Source organism: Thunnus albacares, chromosome 4, assembly GCF_914725855.1.
Source record: "Thunnus albacares chromosome 4, fThuAlb1.1, whole genome shotgun sequence".
Taxonomy (NCBI): Eukaryota; Metazoa; Chordata; class Actinopteri; order Scombriformes; family Scombridae; genus Thunnus; species Thunnus albacares.
The window spans coordinates 7,771,770-7,784,005 of NC_058109.1; the positions used below are offsets into that span (position 1 = coordinate 7,771,770).

The 12,236-nt window shown below is 40.4% G+C and overlaps 1 protein-coding gene across 2 annotated transcripts in view; it reads left to right on the forward strand.

The window, feature by feature from the left end:
* The window catches only part of il17rd (interleukin 17 receptor D), a 34,574-nt gene that overhangs the window by 9,504 nt on the left and 12,834 nt on the right, over positions 1-12,236 (forward strand). The window contains exons 2-3 of one of the 2 annotated variants that reach the window (XM_044349316.1): positions 5,690-5,744; positions 10,635-10,757. In XM_044349316.1, the coding sequence (XP_044205251.1) occupies positions 5,690-5,744; positions 10,635-10,757 (178 nt within the window). Of the gene's footprint in view, positions 1-5,689; positions 5,745-10,634; positions 10,758-12,236 lie in introns of those variants that run through there. The other variant, XM_044349317.1, reaches the window with a different exon arrangement.

Genomic DNA, 12,236 nt, shown 5'->3' on the forward strand with positions numbered 1-12,236 from the left:
CAGAAAATAATCGTTAGTTGCAGCTCTTCTGAAGTATCTGCAATGATTAGACAATCGACAGAAAATGAATTGGCATCTACTATGATGATTGATTAATTATGAATTAAAGACGAAGATAGTGTTGGTCCATTGGGCGGACAAAGCAAGACATCTGATGACATTTTTCACTATTTTCTGATGTTCAAACGATCGATCGAGACAATGATCGGGAGATTTATCTAAAACGATCGTCGGTTGCAGCTCTACTTTGTCTGGATAATATACAGTCTGAAATTGGAAACATTATCCAACCAGAACGTTTCTATCAGTTCGTACCGTGTGTGTGCTGATTAAAGGTCAGCTGCGAGCGAGTCTTGTGTTCTCGGTCTCACATCTGGAACTGGTCTGGTCGCCCCAAACAAAACGAGGGAGAGGAGAAGTCTGCTACGTGAACCCTGAAAGCTGTAATTGAAGGAGTTCCTGTTTAATCAGATTTCTCCTTCTCTTCTTTCCTCTTTCTTTCTTTCTTTCTTTCCTTCCTTCCTTCCTTCCTTCCCTGCAGGTCTGGTGATTACTTCTACCCCGTCATCCTTCTCTTCTCTCCTTTCCTTCGTTCCTCATATCTTTTCCAGCCTCCCTCTTTCCTTCCCTGCAGCTCTGTGATTAATTGCCGTTGATGTTCATCTAACTGAGCCTGCAATTAGCTGTCTGATTACTACAGGAACTGATTGTGTACGTGTGTGTGTGTGTGTGTGTGTGTGTGTGTGTGTGTGTGTTTTGGGGGATTCCCAGGGGGAAATTCTGCTCTCTTCAGGGTTTGAACTTTTGTGTTTCCCTGTGTTTATAGATTTGTAGTTCACTTCTGTTCTCAGCACGTAGTCCAACCTCCTAAACGTTGTCTGCTTTTTTTTTTTTTTTTTTTTTCATTACTAGCAATTAAAGGATAGGTTCACATTTTTTCAAGTCTGTCTTAAAACAACAGTCAGGAGCCCAAATAAACATTGAAACATGTTTTTTCTTGCTGTAATCATTCCTCCTGTTCATACTGACCATTAGAAGATCTCTTTATAATACAATTACAATGTAAGTGATGGTGGCCAAAATCCACAGTCCTCCGTCTGTGCAAAAATGTATTTAAAAGCTTCAGTCATCCAAATGAGTCAAATCAAGTAGATATCTTTCAATGTTACAGTCTTTTTAGTGCCAAAGTTCCTCTTTATGTTACTATACTTCAACTGAAGCTCAACAGGGAAACACAAAGAGGGAATTTGATGCTAAAAAAAGAGTGTAAATGTGGCAGATATCCACTTGATATGATTAACTCAGACACACTGTGGATTTTGGCCTCCATCACTTACATTAAAAGCACATTTGAAGGATCTTTTAATAGCTGGTATGAACAGGAGGAATGATTACAGCGAGGAAAAACCTCTCTCACTGTTCATACGGGTACCTGACTGTTGTTTAAGACACACTTGAAAAATTGTGAACCTACCCTTTAACTTTTTCCCTTCTTTTCTTTGCAGTTGTTTACTGATGTGAGTCTGTCTGTTCAGGCCTCAGGCAGTGTGTGAGTGTGTGTGTGTGTGTGTGTGGGGGGGGGGGGGGGGGGGGGGGGATAATGATTATTACTAGTGAGAAACACCTGGCAACAGGAAGGAAGAAAATTCTCTTTCTCCGTCTGTTTGAAAAATTGTTAGTTGTAAAGTAAGTATGATGGTTTGGCTGGTAGTGGTGGGTGGTGGTTACCAGTGGCGTGCAAAAAAAAAAAAAAAAAAAAGCACCTAAAGTCTGAATTTCAAGTATTATGTAAGTCCAGTTGTTTTCACACTGTAGGACCACTATGCTGAAGTTCTGCTGACTCATCGGATTCAGACCTCAGCGTTCAACATGTCAGTCAGACGTGTTGAAAAGAAGAGTGAATGTAGTCGGTAAAATGAGCAGGGAGTCAGTAAAGATGTTTTATCTGTGTATCAGGAGGTTATGACACATCATGAGAAGGCACACGTGCATCTTTTATCTAATTTAATTCTACATGGACATGACAATCAGGGCTGCAACTAACAACTATTCTCTATATTAGTCTCATAGTTAGTTGTTTGGTATATGAAATGTCTGTAAAATGGTGAAAATTGTTGATCACCGTTTCCCAAAGGCCGAGATGACGTCCTCAGATGTTTTTGTCCCGACCAACAGTCCACAACGACAAGATATTCAGTTTACCGTCATAGAAAACTAAAGAAACCAGAAATATTCACATTTAAAGAATCTGGAACCAGAAAATTTGACATTTTACCTTAAAAAAACGACTCAAAACGATTAACGACTAATCAAAATAGTTATTAGTTCCCTGTCAATTGACTAATAAGTTAATCAACTAATTGTTGCATGAATATAATGTAATACGAATGAATATTTTCTTGTTTCTGTTTCTGTCTTTACTGATGAAACTGAATATCTATCTATCATTTTTCATCATTTTCTGACATTTTACAGACCGAACGACTGATCGATCTACAATGAAAATCATAATTATGTGCAGCCTTAAAAATAACATCCTTCACATTCAGCCACTCAGTTAATCTCTACCAACATACAAACTGTGTGTTAGTAGGGAAATGTTTCGGTGGGGGGGGGGGGGGGGGGGGGGGCGGGGGGGGGGGGGGGGGGGGGGGGGCAGGGCGGCGTCTCAGTCTCAGTGCAACAAATCCGGAAATCTGCTTCTTTTTTTTTCTTTTTTTCTTTTTTTTTGCTGTCGGTGAGAAAATTCCCTTGATTTTTAATTAGGTCCCTGTTTCATGCTGCCAGCGGGACATCTGTCATGCAGCAGCATGAAAACCTCCAAAAGGTCAAAGGTCAGCAGTGGAGGCAAACAGAAGACAAAATATATAATTAATAAGAACGTGATTAGATGGAACTGTGTGTGTGTGTGTGTGTGTGTGTGTGTGTGTGTGTGTGTGTGTGTGTGTTTAGAGGACATTTTTGGAAAGTGAAGACATTTTCTCTGCTCTTCACTTCTTCAAAGAGCTGTTTGATGCTTTTAGGGTCCAGGTTCGTGTTTAGTTTAAGGGCAAGGGAATGTATTATGTCAATGAGGGTCTTCACAAGTATATAATTACAAACACATGTGTATGGATGGGTTGTTGAGGTACAGTGGTTGCTAATAAGCACGCTACACCTTCTATAACACACACACACACACACATATATATATACACACACAGTGGGGTGTCTGTCTGATTAGTTTCAGGTGTGTGTGTGTGCGTGTGTGACCATAGTCTGACACCTCTGTAACAAGCCTGAAGCCGGAGAGCTGCTGTGAGAGTGTGTGTGTGTGTGTGTGTGTGTGTGTGTGTGTGTCGCACAGCAGGGCAACATGAAAACAAGGTCAAAGCTGTAAAACTGCTCTGCTGAAACAGTCGACAGCTGAAACGTGCCTCATGAGAATCCGTGGCTGCGTTCCAGATCGTGTACTCTTTCTTTTTTTACTTTTAGTACGTACTGCAGCTGCCCTCACAAAGTACATATTGTTTTACAAAGTTTGCACACAACTGGGACAAACTACTTCGTCATAAAGCCGCCGTTACACCGGCCTCTGTCATCTGTCCGAACTCTCTCTCTCTCTCAGCGGTCGATGTGACGCATCTTCAGCCGCCCAGAGGATTGTGAGTCAGAATAAGCAGAAAAGCATCCTTGTTGTACTGCATTTGACATACTATGAATCATTTTCTGGCATAGTAAAGTAGTACGAGTGTTGGAACGCACCCCATGTTTTTGTGTGGAGACGCAGAGAAAAGGATTCTGGGTAAACTGTATCTCGCAGGGGCTCACAGGGGAGCTGACGGTCACACCTCGGTTTATCTCAGAGCTCATCGTGTGTCACTGGATCCGCCGTCCTTTGTGTCACATAAAGCTGCTGGGTGGTGCTCGGAAGAACATCCAGGAACTGTCAATAGAAACAAAGAACCAAACAGCTCAAAGTGGTTTTTGGTTAATTTGTTGTTTTTTTTTTTAATTTTTGGCTTCAGTCTGTCTCATCGATGTCATCCAGAGCAGAACAACTACACACCAGACTGTCAGTAAATTTGCTGTAAACATTCATGATCTTCACAGAATGAATCCAGATGTTTTTGATGATGTTCTTCTCAACTTTGACTCTAGAAATACCAAATCAGATTTTTCAGTAAAATTTCTATTAGAGCTGCAATGATTAGCTGAAACTATTTTGATAATCCTATAGTTGTTTTTGTCATTTTTGGTTGCAGCTTCTCAAATGTGATGGTTTGAAGCTTTTATACATGCTAATAAACTGAATATCTTTTAGATTTTGGACTGTTGATGAGACAAAACAAGACTTCTGATGACGTCAACTTGGCCTCTAAGAAATCTGTCAATATTTTCTGACATTTTATAGACAAAACGATTAATCGAGAAAATAATCGTCAGTCGCAGCCCTAATTTCTAGTACAGACACCGTTTACCACGGAGCTTGGCAGTTTTCATGGGATACAGTTTTATTTGTGCTCACAAAGTTACCGTAGCGACAGAAACTGAAGTGTTAGCAACAGGCGAGCAGCTACAAACGCTGACTTCCTTCCTTCATACTAATAATAGTTATGTTCTCATCAGATTCATGACATTTGTCTGTTTGTTGTGAGGCTACAATCCCAGTCAGCTTTGTTAGCTTAAAGTTAGCTGCACACACACACCTGAGCAGGATAATGCAGCTAGCTTCATGTTAAACTAGACTAATGAAGCACTAGCATAGCAACATTTAGCCTACAAACAACCCATAACGTATCATAACATATCGTCTTATATTCAGGCCACTTTAGTCTTTTTGCCTAAACTGATCGGTATAAAAACTTACAAAGAGACAGAAGCAAATATAAAGCTTGCAGGTTACATAGACATGCAAGTAAGTCCATGCAAAAAAAGGACAATTGCAATGAATAAAATGTTACATAAGTCTTTTTACACCATGTAGATCCCATAAACATATTGTTAAAATATCAACTATCATGTTATTTTCTGTTAATTTGTGCACAGAGACTTATAAAGAAGCCTGAATGTCTGTTTCCCTTCACTTCATTCTTTCAGCCTGACATCTTGTTCATGTTGGGCATGAGACTTATTTTGCATTATCAGCAGTAACTGATGCATCCAGCCGTCACTTCAGGTTGGCACAGAAGATGTGGTAACAGCTGTCAGCAGCAGCAGCAGCTGTCTCAGTATTGATTATCACGATTTAAGAGTTGTTATTTTCTCAGCGTCGACTTACAACATCAGCCTGCAGAGCTGCTTCATACTGGTTGTTGGAAGTCAACAGCTCATCCTCTCTTGTTCCTGTTTTCGTGGCAATTTTTGCTAGTTTTTCTGGCTCTGGCACAAGAAGATGACGTCCCCGCTCTTAATACTGCTTACTTAAGCTGTGATTGGTGTATTACTTTATTATAAATGAGGGAAACAGCCGTCACAGCATGACACCAGACCTGTGTAATCACTGAACAAACCAGATCTGTGGACACTGACCCACTGGCATCTGTAGAAATCCTTATCTCTGAATAAGAACGGCAGCCCACGCATGATTTCATTGATTTATAGTCGCCTGACTAACCTAACAAACAAAAAGCAAGTTTCTAACACAGAATATTAAGAGCGTTGTTGTTCTTTTTTAAATATCATGTGGTTATCTCTCTCTCTCTCTCAGGTGCAGTCTGGTACAGATGGAGGTCGCAGGTTGGCCGTCACCTTCAGAGCTGACAGTGAGTAATCTGAATTATTGGACTGTTTTACCTTGAATGGGTGGTGAAATCTTGTTGTTTTTACGTAATTGCCTGTTACTTTATGCACTAGAAAAGTTCTGACAATTCTCTCCAAAACTAAAGTGGAGTGTCTTTAACATTTCCTGTGAATATTTATGTTCATCTGATGGTAAATCCTCCCTAAATGTTAAATTAAAATCAATCACACAATTTGATCAGAGACCTAAATCATCTTTTATCTTCCATCATGTTACCCAGCGTGAAAAGCTGCACGTCCCCTCCTCACCTCCCCCCCCCCCTCCTCCCCCCGCATCTCCACCCACATCATCCCCTTCTTCCTTCTTCCACGTCCTCCTCTTTTGTTCTTTTCTCTGTAAAAGTCAAGTTCCTGAGCCGTGGCCGATCCCTGCCTCCCGCCTTTGTCCGTGACCATGAGCGAGAAGCACTTTCAGATTCCTCTTTTTGTGTGTGTGTGTGTGTGTGTGTGTGAGAGAGAGAGAGAGTCTGTCTGTTTGCAGTTTTCAGGCATACCTATATTAATCTGCAAGTTAACTATTTTAATTTTCTTCCTGAAAATAAAGAGAAAAAGATAGAAACCATTAAAAGAAACGGTGTAGTAATAATAATAAACAGGTTTACTCATTTTTCAGGAACAAAACGTTCATGGCAAGAAAAGAAAAGAAAATATGTTGAAACCATAAACCTTCCAGGATTCTTCTGCAGCTTCCAAAAAACTGATGTTTGTACATCGTTAATAACGTTATGTTGACAGAAAAAAGGGAGAAATATCCTGATTCACATCCTGAGATTCTCACCGCTGCCTTTGGACAGAGCCATGCTAGCTGTTTCCCTCTGTTTCCAGTCTTTATGCTAAGCTAAGCTAACAGTCTCCTGGCTGTAGAGTCATATTTAACCGTACAGACATGGGAGTTGTATTGATCCTCACGTTTAACTCATTGCAAGAAAGCGAATAAGCATATTTCCCAAAATGTCAAACTATTCCTTTAAACACAATGATCTCAATACATATTATGTCACTAGTTGTATGCAGGTCAGAGGTCAGAAGGTCATGAGACTTTGAAACGATGATGCAGCTTCCTCTTAAGAACAGATTAAATGAAAAGTGTCGAAACCCACCAGCAGTTTAATCCAAAGTAAAGCACTGAGATGTTTTAACATGACAATCAGAAGCAGCTCATTGTGTGTGTGTACTGAGGTGTGTGTGTGTGTGTGTGTGTGTGTGTGTGTTGGGGGGGGGGGGGGGGGGGGTTGACACACCTCACTGCTTCCCTTTTCCTCTGAACCTCCAGCTGTTTGAAGGATGAAGTGAAGGGAGGATGGAGGAGAGTCAGATTCTTCTTCTTCTCTCACTGTGTTTGCAGTGATGTCATGGGGAATATAGAGCAGGGTGACCTTTGACCTCTGGTTGGTCAGGAACGGAAGGTGATGAGATCGGCGAAACTTGAAGGATAAGTCTGTTGATCTTCTATATTTTTCTTATCGTCAACAATTCCCATGAAAAGACCAAACGATGACAAGTATCCAAAGCCTGATATATCTTTTTCCTCTGTGCCGTAGAGCTCTTTTATTGTGAAAAACTATTAAAAACACATAATTGAACGTACACATACACACAACAAATGCACAGTTTCCTCCTGTTTGAGTAACGTTTGATTAAAAACTATAACGCCCAGCTTTTTTCTTTCTGAAAAAATGAAGCGTGTTCCTGGAGTTTACTTATATTCTCAGACCGCTCGGCTCTACTACAGCAGCTGCTATCAGAAATTTAAACCTTTATTAATTTAAGACAGTTAAACATCATTTTCCTTGTGTGCTCAGAAAAAAATCTACAGCTCCCATTAAACTTCAAACGTAACTTGGTTTAGTTTGGTTTTTGTCCATATCTATAAAACACTTTCTTCTGAAGTCACTGTTGTTGTTTCTAGTTGTAATGTCTCCCGTATATAGACTTGTACAGCGTTCGCTCCTCTCTGTCCTGTTGTTGTTATAGACATATCTGAACTATCCACGACGCCTCCATGCTCATGTTCTCTGTTGAGCTGTGACGTTTAGCTACAGGACTTCCTGGAAACGATGTTTGTTAGAGGCTGCTAAAATCATATATACTGAATAAACAACAATATTAGAGCTTTTTTTTTTTTTTTGTTCTGAAAACTCCCGTCATTATCTAAACATATGAATCGAGCCACACAATGACATACTGTTGAGAAAGGATTATCAGTTATTAGCATAGCCACAAATGTCAGTGGGGTTTTTAACGAGGTTTTCTGACTTCTGAAGTTGAATCCAAAACTTCTGGTTTGACTTCGGCTTCTATGGGTTTGCGGCTGTGTGCCACAGACTGGGTAGAGAAATCGGAAAATGTTGAGACTATTGGACACTCGTTGGACTTCTGGTTTTGGTCTTTTCATGATATTTGCTGACAGTAAGAAAAATGTAGAAAAGTTCTGAAATAACCCAAATTCAGTCGTGTGCTCCACTAACAAAGCCAAAAACCACATTTTATAGAAAACATTCAGCAGTTTAAATCGGTTCACTTTCTGATCCGGGGTAGTTTTGGATGAATTTGGTAACCGTGGCGACGTGTTTTGCTCCATCCTCCGAGAAAACATGATAACTCAGAAACAAAGTTGAAATAATTAAAACTGATGGTCAGAACATAAACCTACAGTATCTTTAGTTAGTCATCGTTAGTTAGTAGAGGAGGAGGAGGAGGAGGAGGAGGAAGAGGAGGAGGAAGAGCTCTTCCTTTAAAAACAGTTTTATTATGAGGAAGAAGAGCAAGTTGCTGTCTCCTTCATCCTCCTCTTGAGAGCTTTGAAGAAGAGCAGAAGAGAAGAGGAGGAAAAGTGTATGAGAGCTACAACCTCCATCTCCTCATCTTTGCTTCTTGAATTGGAAGGAGAACAGGAGGAAGAGGAGGAGGAAGGTGAGAACTTAAGATGAAGGTTCTCCTCCTCCTCCTCCTCCAGTCATGAACTTCCTCTTTGGCCCTCTTTCATCCTCCTCTTTCTCCTCTCCTTTGTCTTAAAAAGAAGACAAAGAGGAGGAAGAGGAGTAACAATCTGCAGCCTTCCCCTCCTCCTCCTCCTCCTCCTCCTCCTCCTCCTCCTCACATCCTCCGAAGAAGCTTTGTGCTGGAGGAAGAGGAGGTGAAGAAGAGGAAGATGAGCGACCAGCCGTGACCTTTTCCTTTAGCCCTGAACATGACCCCGTCTTTGGGGAGGATGAGGAGGATGAGGAGGTAGGTTGGAAGAGGATCAGTGACTCGTGTCATATCCCGTGCTCTCCTAACCTCCTCTCAGTCATCCTCCATCTCCTCTCCTCTGTCCCATCTTCCTCCTCCTCTTCCTCACCTCAATCCTCTTCGTCAATAGGTGGCTTGCAGGAGGAAAGAGGAGCAGTCAGTCGTGTCTGAGCTCACGCCCCCTTTCCTTTCTACATCCTAAGTCCATCTTTTCTCCTCCGTTCCTTCTCGGTTCATGGCTGGCTGCTCCTCCTCCTCCTCCTCCTCCTCCTCCTCCTCCTCCTCCTCCTCCTCCTCCTCCTCCTCCTCTGCTGCCCTTCCATCTTCGTCTTTCATGAGATAAAACAAAAGAAATGTTGGGAAAAAATCCTCAACAGGAGAAGTCAGGGTAACACATACATGGTGGTTGAATGACTGAAGGTGTGATTGATCGACAGAAAATGAATCAGCAACTATTTCAATAATCAACTGATCGTTTTAGTCGTCAAATATTTGCTCGTCGCAGTTTTTCAAATTTGAAGGTTTGAAGGTTGAAAGGTTCTATGAGTATAAACTCATTTCTGGCTGTCGATCAGACAAAACAGGACATTTGAAGACGTTACTATGGGTTCTAAGAAATTATAACCACTAGTTTCATCATTTTCTGACATTTTATGGACAAAACGATTAATCGATAAAGATGCTTGCAGCCTTACTGCTAAAAAAAAACGTTTCCTATTTTCAATCAGACTGTTCATGTTAGCTGAGCTGTCTGTATGTAAAAAATTGCTGACAGTCAGAAAAATAGAGTAATGGAAGCTTTATCCTTAATGTTTTTATGTCCTCATTCTTGTACCTGTTGACCTTTTTGACTGAAAGACATTCACGAGACTTTTACATGAACCGGAACGTGAAAAACTCTTCAGTTCACTGCTCAGAACGCTTCATCACTGCACCACCGCTGCGACTGAAATTAACCAAAAAATTATATTCAAAATGTAATTCAATTCAACATAAATGTATTCATCCATGTAAGGGCAATTGCAACAGTTCACCCAAATCAACAGATACACACAGTAGATGGAAAAGAAAGAAAAATACTGTCTGCAAAGCTAAAACATTCAAAAGCCATAAGCTTAAAACTGTATATGGAATTGGTAATACAGTAAATCTTGTAAAAGATACACATAGTAATGAGGCCATACAAACCTAAAAGCATAAAAAAAACAACCTTATGAGGAATTGAGAAGGTGGAAAGAGAGGATCAATGACATATAAGCTAATACTTGCTCAGGAAGGATCAATACGCTCATTGATTCCTTCATGATTTAGAGCTTCAGCTTCTTTTTCAATGAAACTCAACTTTTACTGCTCAGTGTCTCGTTGTCTGCGCTGATGATTCAACCAGCGTGTTTCATGTCCGTCACAGACTGACGCTGTCTGATGTAGCTGCTCTGTAGGAGTAGTTGATGAGGTCACCGACTGCACCACGTGGGTTGTTGGTAGAACCGGTTTTAAGGATAATGTAGATATGAGTTAAAATACGGTATGTAATCGCTGTTTAAAGCAGATCAAGTGTGGTTGTATGTGCTGTTGTTTGAATCTCTCTCTCTCTGTCTCTGTCCATGTCTCTCGCCCTGCAGATTGTTCATTAAACTACCCTTTGGGGAAACATGTGATCCATGAAGTGACCAACATCTCCTTCAGCCATCTGGCCTGTGAGGACCAGGCCGGCGTGGTCGTCCACTGGTCTGCCAGTCCACTGGGTACCTGTCTGTCTATTTACCTGTCTGTCTGTTTACCTGTCTGTCTGTTTACCTGTCTGTTATTTACAAGATTCTTCAGAGACAGATTTAGAGAGAGAGAGAGAGAAGGGAAAATGAAGGAGGAGAAACAGGAAAGTAAAAGCTTCAAAGTCCTCAAATCTGTAAGATTACCCAGCTCTGTGTGTGTGTGTGTGTGTGTGTGTGTGTGTGTCCCTTTGATCAGGCCCAGAGAGAGAGAGAGAGAGAGAGAGGGGATCACATCTCACACAACAATACCACGATTTGACCGTGAAGGAATGTGTGTGTGTGTGTGTGTGTGTGCGCTCAGTGTAAGGTGAACCTCTCGCTCTCTCTCTCGCTGTGACAATACGGCCTGTTGTTTTCTCACAGAAAGACAGAAATCTTCCAGAAATGTTCCATGTCACAGCCGCTCATGAACAGCAGCCAGAATCAATCATCTGAAATAGAGCTGCAGTAGTCGATTAATCGATTAGTCATTTGACAGAAAAGTCATCGTCAACTATTTTGATAATCGATGAATCATTTTGAGTCATTTTTTTTTAAGAAAAAGTGCAAAAATTCTCTAGTTCCAGCTTCTTAAATGTTAATATTTTCTGGTTTCTTTAGTTCTCTGTGATAGTAAACTGATAACAAACGAAAGATCGATTAATCGAGACAATTAGCGACAGATTAATCAATACTTTTATAATCGTTAGTTCCAGCCCTAATTTGAAAAAACTCCACCAATCTCTCAAACTTCCTCCTAAAGATCTGCTCATCATCGTCTTCCTGCTGAGAACGTCACAGCTGAAAGTTTTAGAACAAAAGCAGCTGGAAAAGTTTATCTTTTCCAAAGAAGTTTATTTAGCTTCCTGAAATGTTTCCGATGCTCAGCGGACTTACAGAAGATCAAGATGAATCTGTAGATTATCAATACGTATCGATAGTCCAACAGTGAAATCATCACCTTCACTCCTTAACGAGCTGTGAAAATGATGATTTCAGTCTCCTGCTGTGTAACCAAACTGTTGGATCTTCACGAGAATTTAAAAGAAATTTCTTTAAGTTTGTACAAAGTTTCCAAAGATACAAGATATAGATATAAAAAAAACCAAGATACCAAATCTGTCAAAATAGAAAATGTGAATCAAATGTAGATGTTTTCCATTTTGATTGAATGGTGCAGGTCTTGGGTTTGAATATTTCACTGAGTGGAAACATCATAGAGCTTTAATGAAGAGCTGATGTAATATATATATATATGATGGTGTGAAATAAGATGATTTTATGAAGCTGAAAACCAGTGAAGTGTAAACAAGAAAAAGGGAAATCTGGATGTTAACGGGTTTAATTCAAGTCCAGTGTGATTGTAGTTTGTTCTCATCTCATCTCACACTTTTCTTATTTTAAGAGATATTTTCAGTTTTTCCTATGAAAATATTCTTTTCTATGTTTTGAAACACTGAATAATTATGTCGC